The sequence below is a fragment of the Raphanus sativus genome, chromosome 2 (genome assembly GCF_000801105.2).
Source record: "Raphanus sativus cultivar WK10039 chromosome 2, ASM80110v3, whole genome shotgun sequence".
Classification (NCBI taxonomy): Eukaryota; Viridiplantae; Streptophyta; class Magnoliopsida; order Brassicales; family Brassicaceae; genus Raphanus; species Raphanus sativus.
In genome coordinates this window covers 40,022,064-40,033,416 of record NC_079512.1, presented here as the reverse complement: position 1 = coordinate 40,033,416, position 11,353 = coordinate 40,022,064, and the positions used below count along the sequence as shown (strand labels likewise).

The following is an 11,353-nucleotide window of genomic DNA, read 5'->3' as shown; positions in this document are numbered from 1 at the left end:
TATAGTTTAGAATTTATCCAAATGTTTAGTGTTTTTCTAAGGGTTAAAGTTTTCGATGAACGCCTTTGAATTATAGCGGAAAAGTCCCGCACTTCATTACGAAAAACTGGGCCGACGAGCGCAGATGTGAGAAAACGGGAGCAATAAAACCAAAAATCTCCTTCCTTATTGATACAATTAGACCCGCCGCGGTATGCTCAGCTACGCCATTGATCCTTGAGTACTTGTGCTAAGTACATGCTCTCTCTTTCTTTACTTATGCTTTATGCACCCAAAGGTTTAGAGTTTACCCAAGGGTTTAGGGTTTAGGATTAGAGTTTAGAGTTTAGTGTTTTGTTGACAACATGTTTAGTGTTTTTTCAAGGGTTTATGGTTTATGATTAGAGTTTAGGGTTTAGTATTAGAGTTTAGGGTTAGTGTTTTGTTGACAACATCAATTTTTTTAATTCGTTTTTATATACTGTTTTTATTTATTTTTAAATTTTATTTTGAAAAAAATAATATAATTTGACAAATTATTTATTTCCTTAATTAAAAGATACTGAATCTAAAATGACAAGTTTCTATTGGTTGGTGAACCTAAAGGTTCACCATAGGGGTGAACCCAAGAATAACTCATATCAAAATATTAAACAGAAAATATCAAAAGAAAATCTTGCAACTCCTATTTATGTATATAATAATACTAAAAGATAAAAATAATCCATGGTGGAAAATTGGGATCACACCGAAATTAATAAGTTTATTTCCACAAATTTTGTGAATAATTGACCCACGTAGATAGATATATATATGATACTCCCTGATTTGGTTAATGAGAAGAATTTGAACGATACCAAAAGGCAATAATAATCAACGGTCAAAGGGTTAAGAGCCAAGAAAAAAGAAATAAAAAAATTAAAGAGAGGAGAGATAAATCAGAATCATTTTTTTCAGGGGTAACAAACGGAGATTACTACTACTTGTTGGGGAGGGGCCCACAACAAACCAAACGGTGGAGAAATTCGTCGTTTTGAGTGGTATAAAAAGAGGACTCCGGATGGGCTCTGCAACAGATAGCTCGCTTCACCTAATCCTCCCTTCCTCTCCTCCATATATGATCGAGTGAAACGGCGGATACAGCTGTCGTTTTAAAGTGCTACTCCGCCACCGCCGCCGTTTGGAGGGTTCTTTTTTTTCAGTGAAGAGAGATGTCGAGTCTCGAGGATATCAAGAACGAGACTGTTGATCTGGTAAAAAATTAAATTTTAATTCACCATTTTTTTTTCTTTGCTTCAGTGAGATTATAGATCTGTAAACTGTGTGGAGATTACATGTTCTGTCTCTCTATGCTTAAATGTTTTTTCCTGACATGTTCTGTTTTTCTTCCGGATTTTCCAAGGAAAACAACTTTAAATTAAAATCTGTGAAATTATTAGGATGATTCAGGACTTAATAATACCTTTTTATATAAACCATAAGCAAAAAGATTACATATTGTTTAACATGTAGAGTTTGTTCATAAGAGAAAAAAGTAGATCTACGCATGTGAATGGTCATACAAAAAGATAAGAGTATAAAGTTTCGTTTTAGTGGTGGAGCTGGGCTACGTTTCAATAAAGTCCAATCTACTACTTGTGCACATGTTTTTGTCTTTTATTTTATTTTTTGTTCTAACTCTACCAGTAGTGTATAATACTTATCACTTTTTTTTAATTGGCTAGGACAACGAAATCATATAAATTAATTAATTTTTTTTTTTAAAAAGGAGGTTTATGACTACAATTTTCTGTAAACAAAGAAGTTGAGATTCGTTTTGTTTTTTTAAAGTTTTTATGTACCTTTTCCGTGGTACGTTTTAATTTCTCTGTCTTTGAAGCAATCAAAACAACGCATCTTTTGTGCAGACGTAACTTTGTGAATTTTTTTTTATTTTTTGGGGACAACACAGGTTGTGTCTTTTAACCTTTCGCTGTCACAACGAGCTAGTCAATCTCTGATTATATGAAACTATATAGGATCTCTTTTAACGATTTACATGATCTGATTAGATCAAAAGGTTGCTCCTTTCTTGAAGATCTAGGACTGATCTTGTTGTCTGATTTACATCTCTGATCGAAACTTGCTTTGACTTTACAGGAGAAGATTCCCATCGAGGAAGTTTTCCAGCAGCTGAAATGTACCAAGGAAGGTTTAACGACCCAAGAAGGGGAAGAGAGGATTCAGATCTTTGGCCCCAACAAGCTCGAAGAGAAAAAGGTTTAACCTTTGCTGCTTTTCAGACATAACATTTTTAGTTGTTGTTTTTGGTTACTGACTTTGTCAAACGAAAACAATTTTACAGGAAAGCAAAATCCTCAAGTTCTTGGGGTTCATGTGGAATCCACTCTCATGGGTGATGGAAGCTGCTGCGATCATGGCTATTGCTTTGGCTAACGGTGATGGTAGGCCTCCGGATTGGCAGGACTTTGTTGGTATCATCTGTCTTCTTGTCATCAACTCTACCATCAGTTTCATCGAAGAGAACAATGCTGGTAACGCCGCTGCTGCTCTCATGGCTGGTCTTGCTCCTAAAACCAAGGTTTGTTTTTGTCATCATAAGAGAAACACTTTGTGAATCAAATGTTTCTTCTAGAAGCTAATGTTGTTATTGTGATGCTTCTCTGTTTTGTCAGGTTCTTAGGGATGGGAAATGGAGTGAACAAGAAGCTGCAATTCTTGTCCCAGGAGACATCGTCAGCATCAAGCTCGGTGACATCATCCCTGCCGATTGTCGTCTTCTTGAAGGTGATCCTTTAAAGGTGGACCAGTCTGCTCTTACCGGAGAGTCCCTCCCTGTGACCAGGCACCCTGGACAAGAAGTCTTCTCTGGCTCGACCTGTAAACAAGGAGAGATTGAGGCCATTGTCATCGCCACTGGTGTCCACACTTTCTTTGGCAAAGCTGCTCACCTTGTGGACAGCACAAACCAAGTTGGACATTTCCAGAAGGTTCTCACAGCCATTGGTAACTTCTGTATCTGCTCCATCGCCATCGGTATGGTGATTGAGATCATCGTCATGTACCCTATCCAGCGCAGAAAGTACAGAGATGGTATTGACAATCTCTTGGTCCTGTTGATCGGTGGTATCCCCATTGCTATGCCCACGGTCTTGTCTGTCACCATGGCTATTGGCTCTCACAAGCTTGCTCAGCAAGGTGCCATCACCAAGCGTATGACTGCCATTGAGGAGATGGCGGGTATGGATGTCTTGTGCAGTGACAAAACAGGAACGCTGACTCTCAACAAACTGAGTGTGGATAAAAACTTGGTTGAGGTTTTCTGCAAGGGTGTGGAGAAAGACCAGGTTCTGTTGTTTGCGGCTATGGCCTCAAGAATTGAGAACCAGGATGCCATTGATGCAGCCATGGTTGGTATGCTTGCTGATCCAAAGGAGGTATATATAATATAAACACTTTCTCGTTTGTATTACAATTTTTGTGCAAGAAACAAGTTCTTATGTTTTGATTTGTTTTTTTCGCAGGCTAGAGCTGGAATCAGGGAGGTTCACTTCCTTCCATTCAACCCTACTGATAAGAGAACTGCTTTGACTTACATAGATTCAAGTGGTAACTGGCACAGAGTCAGCAAAGGTGCTCCTGAGCAGATCCTCGAACTTGCCAAAGCCAACAGTGACCTTAGCAAGAGGGTGCTCAGCATTATCGATAAGTATGCAGAGCGTGGTCTCAGGTCCTTGGCTGTTGCTCGCCAGGTACTTGTTTTAGCCACTGATACTATTTTGTATTCAAACTTCTTCTCTGCGTGGAAACAAATGCTTTAACTGTTCTCATATCTTATTTAGGTTGTTCCTGAGAAAACAAAGGAAAGCCCAGGTGGACCATGGGAGTTTGTTGGTTTGTTGCCACTTTTTGATCCTCCAAGACATGACAGTGCTGAAACCATCAGAAGAGCTTTGAACCTTGGTGTTAATGTCAAGATGATCACTGGTAATAAACAATACTTAACCATTACTATATACTTTTTTACATTTTCCTCCCTTAACATTTCTCTTGTATGTGGCCAGGTGACCAACTTGCTATTGGGAAGGAGACTGGTCGCAGACTTGGAATGGGAACAAACATGTACCCGTCTTCTGCTCTTCTTGGAAACCACAAGGACGCAAACCTTGCTTCCATCCCCGTTGAGGAGCTTATCGAAAAGGCTGATGGATTTGCTGGAGTCTTCCCAGGTTAATAACGTTTTGGACTTATTGTTCATTGCAAAGGACGTTGTGTACTTATGCTAGGTCTAAGCTTCATTGTTTTGGATATATGCAGAGCACAAGTATGAGATCGTCAAGAAGTTGCAGGAGAGGAAGCATATTGTTGGAATGACTGGTGATGGTGTCAACGACGCTCCTGCTTTGAAGAAGGCTGACATTGGTATCGCTGTGGATGATGCTACCGATGCTGCTCGTGGTGCCTCAGATATCGTTCTCACTGAGCCAGGACTCAGCGTTATCATCAGTGCTGTCCTAACCAGCAGAGCTATTTTCCAGAGGATGAAGAACTACACCATCTATGCAGTCTCGATCACAATCCGTATCGTTCTTGGTTTCATGCTCATTGCTCTCATATGGGAGTTTGACTTCTCAGCATTCATGGTTCTGATCATTGCCATTCTTAACGATGGTAAGCAACAAACTGACTCTTTTTTGTATGATAAAGCATCTTATTTTATTAACAAGTTAACTAACTCTTTATCTTACGTGTGTTGCTATATAGGTACCATCATGACTATCTCAAAGGACAGAGTCAAGCCATCTCCCACACCTGATAGCTGGAAACTTAGAGAGATTTTCGCTACTGGAGTTGTGCTTGGAACCTACCAAGCCATCATGAGTGTTATTTTCTTCTGGCTGGCACACAAAACCGACTTTTTCTCGGTACTTAATATAACTGGGAGCTGTTCATACATTCACTACTTAGTGTTTTAGAGTGTGGACTAAACTTTTTACTTTTGGATTCACAGGACAAGTTTGGTGTGAGGTCTATCAGAGACAATAACAATGAGCTAATGGGTGCGGTGTATCTGCAAGTTAGTATCATTAGTCAGGCTCTGATCTTTGTCACAAGATCAAGGAGTTGGTCCTTTGTTGAACGTCCTGGAGTATTACTGATGGTTGCTTTTGTCGTTGCACAACTGGTAAAAGATCATCATATCTCCCAAGGGTTTCTTCTTAAACCAAACATGTTTTTTTTAATTCATTGGATCCTTGACAAATGCAGGTTGCTACTTTGATTGCTGTGTACGCCAACTGGGAGTTTGCAAAGGTTAAGGGTATTGGATGGGGATGGGCTGGAGTGATCTGGATATACAGTATTGTAACATACGTCCCACAGGACATTTTCAAGTTTGCCATTAGATACATCTTGAGTGGAAAGGCTTGGCTCAACTTGTTTGAGAACAGGGTTGCTTTAACTAACAAGAAAGATTTTGGAAAAGAAGAGAGGGAGGCTCAATGGGCAGTTGCTCAGAGGACACTTCACGGTTTGCAGCCAAAAGAGCCTGTTAACATCATTCCTGAGCAAGGAGGTTACAGAGAGTTGTCTGAGATTGCAGAGCAAGCCAAGAAGAGAGCTGAGATCGCTAGGTAAAAATAATCATTCCTTAAAAAGTATTTAACACTCTTTGATTGGAACTGAACACTAACAGAATGATTTGTATATTTTTAAACAACAGGCTTAGGGAGCTGCACACACTCAAGGGACATGTTGAATCCGTCGTGAAGCTAAAGGGTTTGGACATTGAAACTCCCGGACACTACACTGTCTAAGTCGCAAGCAAAGAAAAAGAAGATACCAAACATGTGATTTGATCCTTTTTTATCCCACCTTGTTTTTGTTTTTTCTTATTCTTCAACACATCTTAAGGTTATTGTTTGCATAGGGAGAGAGAGATCTTTGTTTATTGCCATAACTCTTCCCCAATTCCTATTGTTAGTGTTCTTGTTTCTCTGATATGTAACCAACCTCCTTTAGAAGAATCAAGACATGCTTTTATATTTGGCATTTTACTCAACACTCTCTACTTTGCTCTTATTCTACGAGCCTATGTAATATTAATCTTCTTTTTCCTTAAATCAAATTCGTAGCTTTCTCTACTACGAACAAATACAGAAAAGCTTTTATGGACAAGGACAGCAAAGAAGAGAAGGTTCACCACAATAAAGTATTTTAAATTTAAAATGGGAAATAATCAATCTATATAAGTGTTTGTTTTGTAATGTTCCCACGGAGTCGAAAATCAATCCCAATTAAAACATGACATGAGACGAGTTGTCTGGTGTACGGCTAGAATCTTAAGAGAAGATTTGGATGAGTGTGGTGAGTTGTAGACACGTGCATAGATATGGATGATGACTTCAAATCATGACAGGCATAGTTACATGATGTCATCTGACTTTCCTCTTATCTTAGATAAATTTTCTGCCTTTTTTTTGGTTTTCCATTTTTTTAGTATTAATTTATTTACTCAGAAATGGTGTGCTTGTAATTACTGCTGATTGCATATATATGTTTAACAGATTGAAAATAAACAGTAGTTTTTTCCCCGTTAAAGTTGAAAGTTCACAAATTTTGAATCAACGAGGAAAACTGTAAAACAATGCATGGTAAACACCATATACACATGTTTGACAGCTTAAAATGATTAGAACATTAAAGGCACTAAAATACAGGAACAAAGACAACATAAGGGGATTATACATGGGTACAAACAGTCCATTCGGCATTACAACCAACGATATCATATTTTTGGATCGATATCCATAAGGATTTTTATTCATTAACGCCCGGTACTATATTTAAGCTATTTTCTAAACCATACTCCCTTCGTTTCATATTACTTGTCGTTCTCGGTTTATACACACATATTAAGAAAACATTTAATTTTACATATTTTCAAAATAAAAATACTATTACCAATAGACCTAACCATATATCAACCAATAGAAAAATATAGTAGAGAATATTATCAATAAATTTGTATTAAAAACCGAAAACGACACTTATTTTGAAACAAAAATTCTACTCTAAAACGAAATGGAGGGAGTATTAATTATGAGAAGAAGAATAAAACCACTATAATGCATATGCTCTCGAGCTTATAGAAAACGAGAGATAATAAAACTAGATAGATGAGTTTAGCTAAAGGATAACACACCAAAACAAACTAAAATTACAAGCTAAAACTTAAAGTCAAGTAGTATCTTGAACAATCGACTTAAGAGCAATCGTTTGCAACTCAAGACACTTAATGTAATTGCCAATCTCACTCAACATTTCTTCCACATTCATCTCTTCTCCACCTGGCAAAAGCTTCTGCAATTCCCTCAGTTTCTCCTCTGTCTCTCCATCTTCGTCTCCTCCACCTTCTTTACCGGATCTTTCTTGAATACGAATTCCATTGGACGAAGAACTGGTAGTGGTTGGATTGTTCGAGGACGATAGCTTCTGTAGCAAGAAGCGGCTCCATGAAAATTCTTGAGCAGACAAAGCCAAAGCCATGTCTACTTCATGCTTCACGCTTAGTTGGTTGATTTGTGGAGAGTTCTTGTTCATGTTGAGCTTCTTGAGTGCAGGAACTAAGTGGCTTGTGTATTTCCTCCTGAAGACTTCACTAGGGGGTATCTTGTTTGGTTCAACAGAGAACACTCGTTTCTTCTTGTTTATGATTTGCCTCTCCATATGAGAAATTATTCTTGCTACAAAGGAAAAGTATACAAGGAAGAAGCTTACATATATAGAAAACTAATATGAATGCGATAGAGAAAGAGGAGTGGGTCCTATCTTTGTTTGAATGTTACAATGGCTGATGATAAATGTCATTTGTGGAACGTATTGTGAAGTTAATTTTCATTGTATTCATAAATGAGGTTATATGTTAGTCAGGGCTGTTACAAAAAAAAAATGTAAGTGAGGGCTACTACTTTTTCTTTCCGGTACAAAACACAATATATTACTAGGAATTGAAAGTACTAGTTAGTGGCAATACTTGGAAGTAATCTTTTTCTGAAACAACGATATGGAATATTATCATTCCTAGTTCCTACCGTCAACTGATATGCAACCGAAACAATATAGAAAGAACATCACAATAAATAATAATATTACATGTAGGTAATTATGTAAAAGTGTATATATATAGGCATTATAATTTATAAAGAGAGCAGTCGACGAAGAAGGGAATAATATGGGTGAGGGATGAAAAAACACATGGAGTCACATGCAAGGGCTCTTATTTGGCTGCATCACAACTACCCCTAAAAGAGGCGCATTGAGAGTCCCTCCTAAACATGTGGCTCCATTCCAAGAACAAGACATCAATATAAAACCCCACCTTCTCTTAATGCCTTCACATGTTCCTTTCTTCATAGCACCCTCTAGCCCCCTCTCTCACTCATATACACACCCACTCACACATACACCCCAGATTGTATATATATGCATGTGTATATGTCCTTTGAATTTCCCTAATTTGGATCAGTCTACGTAATTCTACCGAAACATTTCATAGTCTATAGATCTCCCTCCCTCTTTTGCAATCTTTGGATGTAGATTTTCTTGTGTGCTAAAAGCAGATGCATGGTAATTTACTATAAAAATTATTATATATATTTATACATATGTATCAATAGTGGTAGTTCAACCGGTCACCTGAGGTGCAAAACATTAATATATATCCAAATTTGAAATTTATTTCCTTAAATTCTTATGGTGTATACATATTTTATGGAGATTAAAATCTAACTGACACAACTTCCTGACTTCTTTTAACATTAAAAGAAAATTATATCAAACATACAATATTATACCAAAAGAGATGCATAACGTATAACCAAAGCAGGATTAACCCGGAGTCTAAGCCGGCAGAAACAAGTTTTCCGGAAGCAGAACCCAAACAAGGAAAAAAAAATTATACAAACTTAAACTACAATGCATGTTGATAACGAGGAAAAAAGCCCAAAAAACAAGATTAAGAGCCAACATCACAACGAATACTTCATACGGGTTTTTGATGAAGAGACTACGAAACCAGGAATTTCTCATAGTGAATAAGCGCAAGTGATTAAAAACAAAGAATTTAAACTTCATATACCAGAAAACAAAACTTTAGTTCTATAATATTCAATTAGAAATGCAGAAATCGAGACTACCACAAAAACACTATGAGACGCCAACTGAGAAACGTGAAGAATGAGAACTCGATCAAATCTCTGGAAAGAAGACCGGGTGTTGGGAAAACTCACCACACAAACTCGCTGAAGCACTTTCTGATGCACTTGTCGTAGTACGTTAGAAAGCATGAGTATGTAGATCTATGGAGAACAGAAGAAGAACACGGAATTATAGAAGATAGACACAAGAATTTGATATCCCAGGGTTCACCTAAACGTGGTTACGTCCCTGGGGCCTGGCAATGAGGCAATTCACTATAATCTCAAGTACAAAGACATAGCACCTCTCTCTCTCTCACACACAAGCCACAAGCCGGCTTGCTTGGTCACTTTTGGACCTTTCGGACCTTGCCAAGGTTCCAGAGAAGAGTGCACACGAGCTCCTCTTATATAGTAGGAGTTTATTACATTAACCTAGTTGGATTAGGGCATTCACCCCTTTCCATAAACCTATTAGGAAATATTCCAAAATACTTGCAACTTCCATATCTTCATGAAAGTAATATTTCCAGGAACATATCACCTTAAATAAAGTGATATTTCATTTTCCTAATATGACGTCCTTGTCTTGGTTTAAGTTATGCGATCTTGTTTGATTTCCATCACCAAATCCTGACGAAGTCCCTGAAGTATTCGCTGACGTAATTCCTGAGGTAGTCTCTTAAGTAGTCTCGAATCCCAACAAACTCCACCTTGATGACATCAAACATGATCCACTACTTAGGTTAAGCAAACTCGTGCTTTACCAGATGAAGTCGATGCTCTCGACCATCCCAAGAAATTTAACAGCTTCCTCAAACTCAGGAACCACCTTGGTTACAATATCAGCAGGATCCCTTGAAGTATTTAACTTCTACACACTTGCATCACCCTTGAGCAATATCCTTGATGAAGTGCACCTTTCTACTGACGTGCTTAGCCTTCTCACGATCCACATTGTTATTTACTGGAAACAATGAACGTTGAGAGTCACACGATATCTTCACCGTGTCTTGCTTGAATCCAAGCTCTTACACTAAGCCACTTTTAACCACATTCCTTCCATGACACCTCCTACCAGCGCCACTTCTATGACACCTCCAACCAGCGCCATACACTCCGCTTTAGTCGTTGACAGAGTCACTACAGTTTGTAGTCTTGATCTCCAGCTGATTGTATCACCACCAGCCATGTAAACATAATCCGAGATCAACAATATTTTGTCCAAAAACAGGAGCAAAAGATCCGAATCACAAAATCTTTCAACCATAAACACTTCATTCTTCTCTGAAGCATAGTCTGATCTTGTGTTCCCGTGAGGTATCTCAACTCCCACGCAGTCCAATGAACCATCCCAGACTTACTCATAAACCTGCTAACCAACCCATACAACAGATCACACCTCGTACATGGAATATCATCCATTCATCTCTGCTTCATCATCTACTACAGCAGACGCTCTGAAGTGTACACCAGCAGGTGTTGACATACTCCTCTTATGAAGTAGACACACGTGATCTTCTCTTCCATCAAGCTGAAATCCTTCTGGTTGCTTCATGTAAATCCATTCTTCAAATACTCCATGAAGAAAGGCCGGTTTACACCAAGTTGCACAAAGTCAAAGTTCTCTGTAGCAGAAAACCTCACAGATACATGTCTCACGATGGGTGAGAACACATCTTGATAATCAATTCCCTTTCTCTGAGAATATCCCTTTGCAACTTAACCAAGCCTTGAATCCAGGCTTCTCAACACCAGTTGTACCAGATTTCAGTTTAACACATCCACTTGCAGCCAATCGCTTCACGCTTCTCAGGCCTTCTCACAAGCTTCCAGGTTTGGTTCTTATCCAGTGAAGTCATCTCTTCACCCCCATGATTCATCCCATTGACCAATTTATTTTGCTGCTCATCGCTCCATGATTGTCTCGAAGTTCTTCAACACATACCTCATCAGCTACATATAGCATAAAACCTGCTACATCCTCGGATTCAGAGTACTGTGCAGGTGGCACTGTTCTTCTTCATACTCTGTCCATTCCTAACTGACATCCTTCAAGACTTTCACCTTGCTCAACATCTGCATCAACAACTATGTCAGCTGTTTCGTCAACAGCTCCACCTGAAGTCTCAACTTCCGGTCTGATGCAGTGTCACCTTGTTCAACATCTACGTCAG

General features: G+C 38.5%; 2 protein-coding genes across 2 annotated transcripts; one reads left to right on the top strand and one right to left on the bottom strand.

Annotated features, from left to right (window-relative positions):
• The first annotated feature begins 1,043 nt into the window (after positions 1 to 1,043).
• On the top strand, positions 1,044 to 6,023 carry LOC108832141 (ATPase 2, plasma membrane-type-like). Its single transcript, XM_057003898.1, has 12 exons — positions 1,044 to 1,232; positions 2,119 to 2,238; positions 2,324 to 2,560; positions 2,655 to 3,416; positions 3,504 to 3,731; positions 3,822 to 3,966; positions 4,044 to 4,208; positions 4,297 to 4,650; positions 4,744 to 4,904; positions 4,991 to 5,164; positions 5,248 to 5,612; positions 5,702 to 6,023. The coding sequence occupies exons 1-12, from the start codon at positions 1,191 to 1,193 to the stop codon at positions 5,793 to 5,795; spliced, it is 2,847 nt and encodes a 948-aa protein (XP_056859878.1). The 5' UTR covers positions 1,044 to 1,190; the 3' UTR covers positions 5,796 to 6,023.
• Positions 6,024 to 6,947: 924 nt separating this feature from the next.
• Positions 6,948 to 7,932, bottom strand: LOC108832142 (transcription factor bHLH146-like). The gene has a single exon (XM_018605639.2). It carries the CDS (start codon positions 7,705 to 7,707, stop codon positions 7,219 to 7,221), a length of 489 nt encoding a protein of 162 aa, XP_018461141.1. The 5' UTR covers positions 7,708 to 7,932; the 3' UTR covers positions 6,948 to 7,218.
• Between the last annotated feature and the right edge of the window lie 3,421 nt (positions 7,933 to 11,353).

Bases quoted from the DNA above. Each gene is read 5' to 3' on its own strand.
- LOC108832141 (XM_057003898.1), top strand. From the start codon at position 1,191: ATGTCGAGTCTCGAGGATATCAAGAACGAGACTGTTGATCTG. The intron at 2,561-2,654 runs GTTTGTTTTTGT...CTGTTTTGTCAG, and splicing joins GTCTTGCTCCTAAAACCAAG to GTTCTTAGGGATGGGAAATG. The intron at 5,613-5,701 runs GTAAAAATAATC...TTTAAACAACAG, and splicing joins AAGAGAGCTGAGATCGCTAG to GCTTAGGGAGCTGCACACAC.
- LOC108832142 (XM_018605639.2), bottom strand. From the start codon at position 7,707: ATGGAGAGGCAAATCATAAACAAGAAGAAACGAGTGTTCTCTGTTGAA.